General features: G+C 37.4%; 1 protein-coding gene across 7 annotated transcripts in view; it reads right to left on the bottom strand.

The window, feature by feature from the left end:
* The window catches only part of Hhip (hedgehog interacting protein), a 110407-nt gene that overhangs the window by 53485 nt on the left and 44692 nt on the right, over positions 1-12230 (bottom strand). For all 7 annotated transcript variants that reach the window (XM_047566434.1, XM_047566437.1, XM_047566435.1 and 4 more), the window contains exon 5: positions 161-312. In XM_047566434.1, the coding sequence (XP_047422390.1) occupies positions 161-312 (152 nt within the window). The remainder of the gene's footprint in view (positions 1-160; positions 313-12230) is intronic.

Below are 12230 nucleotides of genomic sequence, written 5' to 3'. Positions count from 1 at the left end.
CACACACACACACATAGGGTTTTAAGCAGGATGGAGATTTTGCTTTAATTACTACCACCTCTTGGCTAATTATTTGCAATTTCTAAACAAAAAGCTTATGAAGAGATGAAGAGAAAACAAGATTACAAAATTTGTACACTCTGAAGGATTTTTGTGATACCTGGACACTGTGTATTCCACAACTCTAAGAATGTGGTCATGAGGCCCGATAGCCCACCGTTCTTGGTTGGTGGTATAAGACACATACAGCTTTCCATTTTTCTTGTAATTGGGATGGAATGCAAGGCTTAGCAGTCCTCTTTCATCTCCTCCCTGCAGTCAAATGAAAAACACAAAGAATTGTGAAGTTAATTATGTCCTTTATTGTGTTTCAACTGGAACCCCAAAAGAGTCTCTTTCTTCCTCCTGGATAATCTTTGCCCAACCTCTTTTCTTTTCTTCCTTGCCTTACTGCACATAAAAGGATTATAAAACATTTCACTGCGTGGAACTCTTTAAGGGTTAGAACAAGACAATTGTCTTGTGTGGTTATCTATGCACAAGAGTCTTATACCACTTTTGTCAAATGATTTGTGTATGTAATCTCAGGGAGCTAGGAAGACAAGTTTAAGTGCTGTGAAGAATTCTTTCCTGGGTTACTAGGTTGCTTGTAGTTCATGGAAGACAAATAAAAAGGTTCATAATCAACAGTCACTTCTAATCCAAGTCTCCCAAACCGAAAACACAGTGTGGGCTGCCAACTCCCACTGTCTTGGCAATATGTTTAGAAAACAGTTAAATTGCTTGTGTAATATGTAAACCCCTGTTTCACCCCGAGGCATCTATATCAGTTGTCACAACGATGGTGGTCTTTTCCTCATAGCTAGGTAACAGGCAGCCGCGGCCTCGGCCTATCTATATAGAAAATGAGGTATTTTTTACATGCATCTCTTCATGCATAGGGGACTTTCTTTAAAGAAGGATGAGGAAGTGGGAGGAAAGCTAAAGGCCAGGGCTGGGGTAGGGACGGGAGAAGTACTAGAAAGGAAAGCGGACGCTAGGAAATAAAAGAAAAATTCCAAACAACTTTCTTTTGTTATTATATGAATGTCAAGGGTTGAATACATTAGGCATGCCAAATGCTAGGACAATTAAAACATTATTATCATGTTCTTAAATAGAAAGGCATTTTATCTTTATTTTCTGCTAATTTAGCTTGATGAAATTCAATATGGTCAAAGCGTTTGCTTTATCCCACAAGTAGTCTAGGAATTTCCATAGTGAAATCAAAGCACCTAAAATTATCTAGAGCAGAGACTTAAATGTTGTCTTCTGGTAAACTGGTGAGCATTTTCTCTGCAGTCTGTTGAGTTATCCACAATGGTGAGAAACATGTCACAGAAATTGAATTCTCCCTTGCCCATAATACATCACCTTATTTATTCCATTAAACATCATGAACTCCCCTATGGCAGAAAGCTGATGTACAATTGCAAGTCAAGCATCCAAACTTTGAGAGGGTATAAATAATAAAGTGGTTGGAAATATCCAAGAACTACCAAATCATTATTCAAGGGCCAACCAAGTCAAATGTTTTGACATGACAGCATGTTTACTTTTAACTTTAATCTCTAGGATAAGACTGATGATCTAAGGATGAGCCCTTGTGTTTTGGATTATCTTGTGATGGTGATTTTGATATTGAGGTTGCTGGTTTTTCTTTTTAAATCTTTGTTAATAAATATCTCCTGACTTGCTTAGGAGATTTTGGAAGCTGGGATGGGTAACTGTTACTTGATGGAACAGAAGCCTGTCCATATTTAAATCTTCTTGACGGCTTGTATAAGGAGGCCCAGGGGTGGGATTTAGTTTGTGATTGATTCCTCTCCTGAATATATTTCTCTCTAAATCCTGAGTGCATGTTAAGTGCAGCACGCCTGCCTTGCTAACATTATTGTGTTCATTATGAGAAGCTTTAGTTTCAAGTAGTTCTTTGTAGCTTTAATCAAATCATCAGAAAGACAATTTAAACTGGATAGTGACATGGTTTGAAATGGTGCTGGTTGCTTTTCAGGAATTAGGAATGTAAAACCAATGCACTGCAGGAGAATAGACGGAAATGAGATTTTAAACACATCTATAAGTGATGTAGACAATTGTGCACTTTAAAGAGACAACCATGATTTGAATGAATTTGGGGGCATCACTGACATTGTAAAAGTGCCAAGTAGGGAAACGGAATAAGACACGTGAATGACAGGGAAATAAATCAAAAACGCAAGTTAGAAAATGTCAGTAATTCTGAATTTTTCAAGTGATAGGATTAACACTGGGTTAATTATTATATATGATGTCATAGTTTTAGTCACCTTCCAGGTATAAATTAGTATTCTGATCAGTTCAAAAACTTGAACTACACTTCAGTCATTTCAAGGAAATACTCACTTTCATTACCATATTGATGAAAAAATATTATGTAAATATCCCAGAAAGTCTCTCAAAACCACCTTTTAAAAGTACATAAGAGGGACTGGAGATGTAGCTCAGTGGCAGAGTGCTTGCCTTGCATGCATGAGGCACTGGGTTCAATCCTTAGTACCACTTAAAGATAAATAAAAATGAAGACATCATGTCCATCTACAACTAAAAAAAAAATTTAAAAAAATATATATAAGAGGGCTGCAAAATGTTTAGAGATTAGGAAGGTTGGATATTTTCCTGCTGTGCCAGGAGATTAAAATATTGATAGGCTCACCTTTCACTTGAATTAGCTTCAGAGTTGTCTATTTCGTTAAAATGTATTATTGACAAATCTTGATTTAACTCTTAAACGCAAACCTATCTTTGAGATCTGGATCATTTTTCAGGTCTATGTGAAGAAATATGTTGATTGGACATTGAGGGTTATTTTTCCTCAAGGTCAATTAGAGGCCACATCATTAGTGACACCCCAGACATTTCAGGCCCCCTGGACCTCCAAGGTTGCTCCAACTCAAGTCTCTAATAGGACATGGTCCCAGCTTAAGCCTGACCACTGGTCCCTGGAGCCAGGATTTCCAGGCTCCTGTTTCTTCCTTCCTAGTATCTTGATCCCCTCCCTGTGGCTAATTGTGTTCCCTGCTTTCTTTAGTTGGTGTGAGCCCCAAGCCCAAATCCTCCCTTTTTCTTTGCTGTTTCCAAATCTAATAACAGCTTTAAAGGCTAAGCAGAAAGAATGATTCAAACCCTTATGCCAATGTCACGGACTCTTCTGACTCCTTCTCATCCTTTCCCCTCGTGATGGGTGGCTTTAGGGCTCAGAGTTTATGGAATCAAAATCATGCATTCCATCCAGAAATGTCAAATTAACGAACTGATTCTGGGGAGCATCTGGGGACAATAAGCCTCTAATGATTAGTTGAGTCAATTTGGCTAAAAAGGGAGAAAAACACATTATTAAAAGAATGGCAAATGGAAGATTTGTGGTCTGGAAGCCACACCTTTCAAAATGAAACAAAACAAAACAAAACAAAAAACCCCAAACAATGATTTCTAACATTATACTTCTGAGTTCTGTTAACTAATGCCCCAAATGGTGATCCTTACCTATGTGAAAAGTAGTGATTTGTTTTCAGAAATTCACATTGTACTTTGAACTTCCTTATCAACACAGAACATTTTGAGTACATGTTTTATTTCTAGGAATGTACAGAGAACACTGCTAGAACTCAACTGGTAGTCAATTGGACAACAAGTAACTTACAAATGGTACTTTAAACTCATAACTGGAGACTGACCCAAGCATTGGAGGGCACCATGACCTTCCCTCCCTGTTGGTCAGCTTTCCAAATACTCCATAAACTCTGGACAGCCCACACCAAATCCAAATAATTGCTCAAAATCAGATTGTGGAACGATTTGGAAATCCTGTCCTAAGGCACTTTGGAACCTTGAGATTGACGCATGTTTCAGAGTAAATCATAAACCCTCCTGAGGCACTCTTAGTAAGTTAGCTAATTGTCTGTTGTTTTAGCTGACAACTAGCTCTCAGGGTCAACTTCCTGGGGTCCACAGCAAAGAGACAAACACCCAAAACAAAGAGTATTGATGACTTCAATATAAATACAAGACCAGAGTCACACCTGTAGTTTTGATCTGGTGAGCAGATCAAAGTTCTAACCAATCAAACTAAGAATATTACGTCTCTTTGAATAATAGGATGTATCTATTTGAAAAAGAGAGGTAATCATAAAATGATTACAACAGAGAACGTTGTTTTTATTCTTTTTTAAGAGAAATTATGGGGCATTAGTCTTTCATTGTGATTTTTTTTTTAAACATTCCCTTCATAGTTTCAATACAGTTAAAGTTTATTCTTTTTGATTTCTGGTTTCTCGGACATATGCCTTGATCTCTTTCAGGGAAAGCTGACTTGTGTATTCAGGACTGGGTGGCACAGAATTGAAGCTGCAAACACCATTACTCATTTTTACACAGTTTCCCTTCGTGACCTTGGCAAATGACCGACTAGTTTCAAGTTCAGTCTTAATTGCACGGCAGTCTTCATTTCCTTTGCCATCTAGGGTAAGATATTTGCAGGTTCTAGGGATTAGGACGAGACATTACTTTGCCTATCACGTGGTTATTTCAATCTGTCTTTAAAAGAGGATCCTAAACCTTTATAACAAGCCTTCTTGGCCAAGGCCTCATCGTCCATTAAATAGCCTATGGTATCAAGAAAGTAATAAAACATAAATAATGAATGCTATAATCAAGAAATTACTTATTACTGCCTTGTCAAAACGTGTTTTTAAACATTTATTCAACATGAACTTATTGAATACTTACTAGGTGTTAGGCATTGCATGACACTAGGGATAAGACAACCAATTAGAATAAAGTTCTGCCCTCAAGCTTATACATGGAAGTAGATAACAAAACATAGTATTCAGGTGCTTTGTTTCCACTTTATGATGCTGATTTTTTTTTTTTTAGAGATTGAACAATGCTACACTAATAAAAATGTGTCTGATCCAAGAATAAATATTAAAGAAAACAGATACTCTGGGGAACTTTTGACCAAAGATGAATTTGTGCATTAGTACTTGAGTTTGCTTTACCATAAAGCTTAGTAAAGAAAAGAAAAAGGTTTGGTTACATGAAAGTTAAATTAGGTGAAGAGTTCAGTAGGGTTTCTACAAATAGTAAGACCATCTTCTAATTTATCTTCTAGGCAGGACACAAGTACACGGGTACACATAGTGATCTTTACTGAAACTGTTGGTCCCTTAATACTGAAGGAATTTCTAAGAATTAGCAAAGAACAAAGTGTCTCTAAAGTATAAGCCTTTACTATAAGGCAGGTTTTAACAGTCTTAATGGTCATTCGCTTGCCTATGTCTTGCTGGTACACATCGGAAAGGGAAAAGCCAACTTGGACTCCAACATGGGTGCCTCCTGGTGCAAGCCTTTTGCTTTCTTTGAGCCTGGAATCTTTTGTTCTTCAGAAATGAGAAAACAGGTTTGTCTGAGGATACCAGATTGTGTTAGTATTTTTATTATTGCTTGCAAAAAAGTACCATAAGTTTTGTGGCTTGAAACAACAGATTTGTTATCTTGGTTTGTTGGTTAGATGAGTTCAATGTGGGTCTCACAAGCTAAAATAAATGCTAGCAGAGTTGAGTTCTTTTCTAGAGGCTTCAGGGGATGACCCATTTTCTTTCCTTTTTCAGTTTATAAAAGCTACCTCTTTCCTTGGATAGTGTCTTCTTACCTTCATCTTCAAAGCCCAGCAATGATACATTGAGCCTTTCTCATATCAAATCACTTTCACCTCCTCTGCCTCTCTTTCAAAAATTGTGATTACATTGAGTCCATCCAGATAATTTCCCCATGTGCTGTTTAGCAATCTTAATTCCACTGCAACCTTAATTCCCTTTTGCTATCTAAGATAAATATTTGCTGGTTCCAGGGATTAGGACAAGGACATCTTTTGGGGAGGGACATTATTCTGCAAACCACATGGATATTTTAATCTGTTTTTGAAAAAGGATCCTAAGCATTTATAACCTGAGCCAAGGTGAAGATCATCTGCAAGTTCACCGGGAGTTAGAGAAACCTACGTAATCTCTGTCATCACAAGTTCTTTATCTTAGTTGTCAGGATAGAAAGAATATCCAGTGCTCTTTAGAATTCACTAAAAGCACCCTCCAGAACTGAGGAGGAAGAGGTCATTTGATGAAAAGTGGGCAAGTGGACACTTGCATTCATGTATTCAATCAAGGTCGAAACATGTTCATTGCAAGAACATTAAAGACACAGGGAAGGTAATTAAATGGGGAAAACCATTTCTACTTCTTGATGGATAATCTCTCCATTTTAAGCTCATAGTACTGTATTCTTTTCTTATTTATTTTCTGAAACACACTGTAGAGTACTGATAATTATAATTTCTTAAAATTCCTAGGAAAGGTTAAGAAACATTGCTTTTCAATAGCTCAAAGAGTCTAACTTGGCCTTGGAAGAGTCAGTTTCTCAAGGACCCTGCTTTAACTTACGGGAAGGAATACATAATTTGGTTCTGCAGAATGATCTAAAATGTATTTCATGGCAGTCCTGGCACAAAGTCCCTAACACTCTTAGGGTTTCCTGATGAGGGAGATATAGAAAGGCCTAGGCAGCTGGGGCAAGTTGGTGAGTGAGGCGGTTGGGGGCAGGGCCAGAACAAAGGCATGAGTCTTCTGATGAGGCCAACTTCCTGCTTGACAAAAGCACTCATGGACACAAGGGGGGACCCAATCAGACAGACATTTCCATATTCTTGCTCCAATAGAAAAGCTAAAACAGATGCGTGGGCAGAGGGGACACCAATCAATAACAGTGAGGAGCATGTGGACAGGGGAGGAGATAAGGAAAGAAGAATTTCAGAGGTGGTAATAAAAACTCTCCCACCCGATCGATTCTCAACTCTGGGGCCCATTCTCTTCGGAGAAGTCTATCTCTGTATCTCTGTTGCTTTTACAATAAACCGACTTACTGCTTGCTATCTCTGTGTCCTGTTCTCCAATTCTTTGCTCAACAGAGATAACAAACCTAGCACTCCTAGCCAGTAATACTGAGTGATAGGAATATCTTCTTTTATTCTTCAAAGTCCCCTTTTAATGCATCTGAATTTATGCTAATGAGGTAACTACTGGTGAGCTCCTAGACAGGTTCATGGTGTGGGCTGGTAGCCAGAGGAATGATCCATGCATCAGAGAACTGAAACTCTCTCACCCTGGGGGAGGAGATGGAGGTTGGGTTCAAACACCAGTAATTTAATCAATCACATCTACCTAATGAAAGCTTCAAAGCACCCTTAAACAAAGGGGCTGAGCGACGGTGGTGTACTCAGAGAGGGAACAGGAAATCCATGCAACACCCTCACCCCAGCATCTTGCTGTGTGCATTTCTTCCATTTGCCTGTTCCGAGTTGCAATAAAACAATGATAGTAAGTAAAGTGCTTTCCTGTGCTCTATGAGTCATTCCAGTGAATTATAGAGCCTCAAGTGGGGGTCAAGGAACACCAAATTTATAGTCAGTTGGGCAGGATTGTGGGTAACATGAACACGCCATGTGTGGCTGGCCTTCAAAACAGGGATAGTCTTGAGGGACTGAACCCTTAATCTGGATGGTCTGGGCTAAGTCCAGATAGTGTGAGATCAGAATTGAACTGCTGGTGTGGGAGAACACAAAACAAAGAAGCAAACAAACAAAAGACCAACTCTCATTTGCTTGGAAAACCCCCCAGAAAGAACCTGAGAGGTTCTGTGGACTCATCCTCCTTTCCAAGGAGAAGAACATGATGAGGTCTACTGATACCAAAGAAGATGAAGTCAAAGGACACTTGGAATAATTTGGTAGTCTTCTATTTATACAACTTGCTTTAGTACTGAACTACTTTTCTAAATTTAATTTTGGGAAACCCTAACATATTTTGTGCCGATTATGTTATTTACTCTCTTGATTTTTCTTACCTTCACTGTTGTCTGAGGATGAAACCAGTCATAACATACTGGAGACCTATCACTTCTAATTATTTTTCCTTTTTCTTTAAAATTCCCTCCACTTTGCCAAACTTAGTTTTTTCTTTTGGGTGCGTCTTTAACTTACTCCAGCTGAAAGACTAGTGAGACTCCACTTGCCTATTCTGCTTAATCATATTTACCCACTATTCCAGTTCTCCATGAAAGTGTGTACAGTTATCAAATGCTAATGGGACACAAGATCATCCCACCACACTTGCCTGACAAAGATAATCTGTCCTGCTTCAAATGACGTTGTAGAGCTGCTAGAAGACACCGGTGATTCGGAACTTTCAGAAGTGTCAAGTGGGGTATGTAGATTGTATATCATACCTTCTGAAGGTACCAAACACAAAGATAGACTAGAAAAGTACAAATGGAGACTAAAAGATATTCCACATGGAGACCCGCTACCTGAAAGTTGCAATTCCTTTCCTCAACAATTCTCTTCATGGCTCTCTTCAGCCACAGAGAAAATAATTAGCCATACTACCCTTAAGTTACGGCTCACACAGACTGAAGATGTTAGAAGGGATTATTTTCTAGAAAATTCCAGCTTCACAGCTCCTTCTTATTTCATATACTAAAGTTCTTTTCACATCTCCAGCCTAAGGGAGCCTATATGTGTGTGTACACACACACACACACACACACACACACACACACACACACATAACATTCAGTTGTATATTTAAAATGATTATTGACACAGTATCTATCATCTGTACCTATGCACATGATCTATGTTAAATAAAATTTTCACTTGTCCAACAAAATTAAAGTTACTACATTAACCTTTCCCCCTAGACCTTTCACCTATTTGAATTATGACATTTAGATTTTGGATTGACCTGTACTTTTTACTTGCCCAGGGAATAGTCACTTGCTATAGAACCTTTAAAATTTGTGCCCAAGAATCCAACACAATGTCAGAGGAATGTTTTGAACACGAGGGACCATTTGGCTCAACCACGTCACATGTTAATAATACCTGTAGTATGATGTGGTATTCTGAAGTCCAGTTCACCAAAACATCTTCTCTAAAGGTTCAAATGCTTCAATAAAATTAAACTGTGTGAACTATCTATTTGAAATAATAGAATAATAAAATTATAAGCCTACAAAAAGCATAAAACCAGTCTTAGCATTAAGCACTTTTTTTGAAGAAGAAAAATTTGCAGAATGTTGGTGATGTTTAGGGAAAGCAAAGATTTTTATTTTGTGCGTTTAGGCTAAATGAAAACAAATTAATCAAGGTTTAACAAAAGCTACAAGAATATTCATGGGAGTGGAAAATAAACAAAATGAGAATTTAAAAATTTTTGTAACTTCCCCAAACTCTTCTCATACAACCTACAGGCTTAATACTTGCTGGACCCAGGTTTTAAAAAGTACATGTTTCTGGGCTGGGCGTGTAGCTCAGTGGTGGAGCCTGTGCTTAGTATGTACAAGGCCCTGGTTTTTGATGCCAGTACCAAAATACTACTAATAATAATGATAATAATAATAATAATAATAATAATAATTCATTTCTAAGCTAACTGTGAAAGAGTGAAATATTAGGTAACTAATTGTTAGACACAACAAAATGAACTAGAACAATTCTCTACTAGACAATAAAGTTCTGGAAGTTGTCTTAACCTAGTACCTCACCTAAAGCAGAAGAATTGTCGAAATAGTGGCATGTATTGAACTCTTACTATGTGCTAGAGACTGTACTAAGAAATTTGCAAATGCTAGTTTAATCCTTTATTCAACTTTAGAGTTGAATACTATTTTATTATTATCCTTATTTTCTGGATAAGGAAATGGAGGCACAGAGGGATTAAGGATCTTTAAGAAATGCACAACTGGAAGTGACAAAAAGGGATTGTCTGTGATTGGAGGACAAACACCATAAACCATTATGTTACACCAAATACTGCTCCACCAAATACTTGTAAAGGGAAGAAAGGAACCCATGAAGAATGGACACTATCCCCTGGCCAGCACTCATGGTAATGAACTGAGGAAATTCTGAACCAGTCTCAGGTTTCCAAAGTTCTACCGGGGGAAAAAAATGAAGCTTATATCTTAATACTTTAACTGATAGTTGTTATTGCAACTAAAATGACCCAGTTATTTTAACTTACATGGGAGCTAATGAAGCATATAGATCAGTTACTTTAAGAAAAAGGTTAATTTTTAGGTTTTTAGGAAACATTGTGCTGGTCAATGGACTGAGAAAAAAGTGAGTCCTGATTTGTGTCAATGTCTGTGGTGTAAATACTCTCTCAAACGTCCATTTGAAACTGGTCAGTCGATGGCGTTGATGGCAGCGTTCTGGAGAGATGTGCACCAAGGGGTCTCCCACACCCACGAATCCCCGGTAGGATATGGTGACTCTTTTAGACCTCAACTCTCCCTCCATTATTACCATGCTCTATCCTTATTTCTCCTGTTTTTCAAAATTATATTCTTTCCATGTTTCAAATCTTTTTTTTGCAAGGGCTTAAAATAATTAAACAAATAATTCCAAACATGAAAGAAGAGGTATTTCTTTTTGGATTTTTAGATAAAACATGCAGACAAAGTAGCCCACCCTCTTTCCACCTCCACCCAAATCAGGCCGAACACAAAGATCTTTTTATGGAACATTGGCTTGGTTATTTAACAGGGGGCAGATGCAAAGGAAAACTCTTTGGGGAAATATCTCTGCTCCATCCCCCTAGCATAGATCAAATAGTTAAGGAAGATAATGAACCTAAGGGCACTTTCTGAGCTCCACAAGTGCTACTTGAATTGAAGATTGAGCTATCATGCTGCTAAGAGAAGAACGGACCATCCTCACGTTCAATAGTCTCATAAAACAATAAGATGCTGAAGAAGGGAATGTGGTTTGGAGGTAAAGAATGTGAAGTCCTGCATTTTAATCTGACAAGAAATGCATTCACACTATGTAGAGGAAGTATTTTCTTGCTCTCTGCCATCCAAAGAACTTTTGGACTTCAGAAAATTGCAGGCATGGAAAGGCATAGTTCTACTTATATTTAGCAGGATGCTCACCACATACTTTTGATAAAGATCTGTGTATGTCTTCTCAGGAGATTTAGGTGGTGTGTATTACCAGTAGTTTATTAATGATTTGCAAGGTTTAAAGTAACCTAACTTATTTTTTTTAGAGGGGGGTTACTGGGGATTGAACTCAGGGGCACTCCACCACTAAGCCACACTCCCAGCCCTATTTTATATTTTATTCAGAGACAGGGTCTCACTGAGTTGCTTAGTGCTTTGCTTTTGCTGAGGTTGACTTTGAACTTGTGATCCTCCTGCCTCAGCCTTCTGACCTGCTGGAATTATTAAAGTAACTTAACTTGCTCCTTTTTTAAAAATATTTTTTAGTTGAATTTTTATTTAATTAATTTATTTATATGTTATTTATATGCAGTGCTGAGGATTGAACCCAGGGCCTCACACATGCCAGGCAAGTGCTCCACCACTGAGCCACAACTCCAGTCCCTAACTTCTTATTCCAAAGTTGAAATGCACATACTTGGTCATTGTAGGAATATAGCTTTTTTTTTTTTTTTTTTGAGCTTCAGTTAAAGCATAAACACTGTTAGTTTACTCTTAAGTTAAGCATAAAGCAATTTATTTAGTAAACAAAAGATAAAGGGTAGGAGAAACAAATCCACTCAATTATTATTATTAATAATATTGATGGTAAATCATATTATTTACCTCAAACCAAAACAAATTCTACATAAAATGCTCTTCTAATATTTATGATAGAAAAACATGCATTTTTGATAAAGGCAAGTAAAATTACTTTAAAGTAATGTTAACTAATTTAATGCATTCATGAAAATTTAAAGATGATACTAAATTTAGATTCAAATTTGGATATTCAATTATACACCAAGAAAGAGTATAAGACTCTTCAGGGAGTCTGGGAGAGTATGTGCATCTGTTAAAGATAGTACCTATCCCCAAAGATGAGATGATGTTAGAGCATAAAGGAAACATTATTTAATATGATTGGAGCAATTCAATTGTCCTTTTATCTCTCAAGGATTCTTCTTCTTAGGACCATTCATTAAGTATAAGTAGTTTAAAAAATAGTCATTTGAAAAATAATGGGTAAATCTTTTTAGGAAAGTGAATAATTACTTTGAGACAAGAAATGCAATTTATCAGGGCACGGTGGGGCTCGCCTGTAACCCCAGCAG

Source organism: Sciurus carolinensis, chromosome 10, assembly GCF_902686445.1.
Source record: "Sciurus carolinensis chromosome 10, mSciCar1.2, whole genome shotgun sequence".
Lineage (NCBI taxonomy): Eukaryota > Metazoa > Chordata > Mammalia > Rodentia > Sciuridae > Sciurus > Sciurus carolinensis.
Note: the sequence above shows the minus strand (reverse complement) of the source record. Positions and strands in the feature narration are given on the sequence as shown.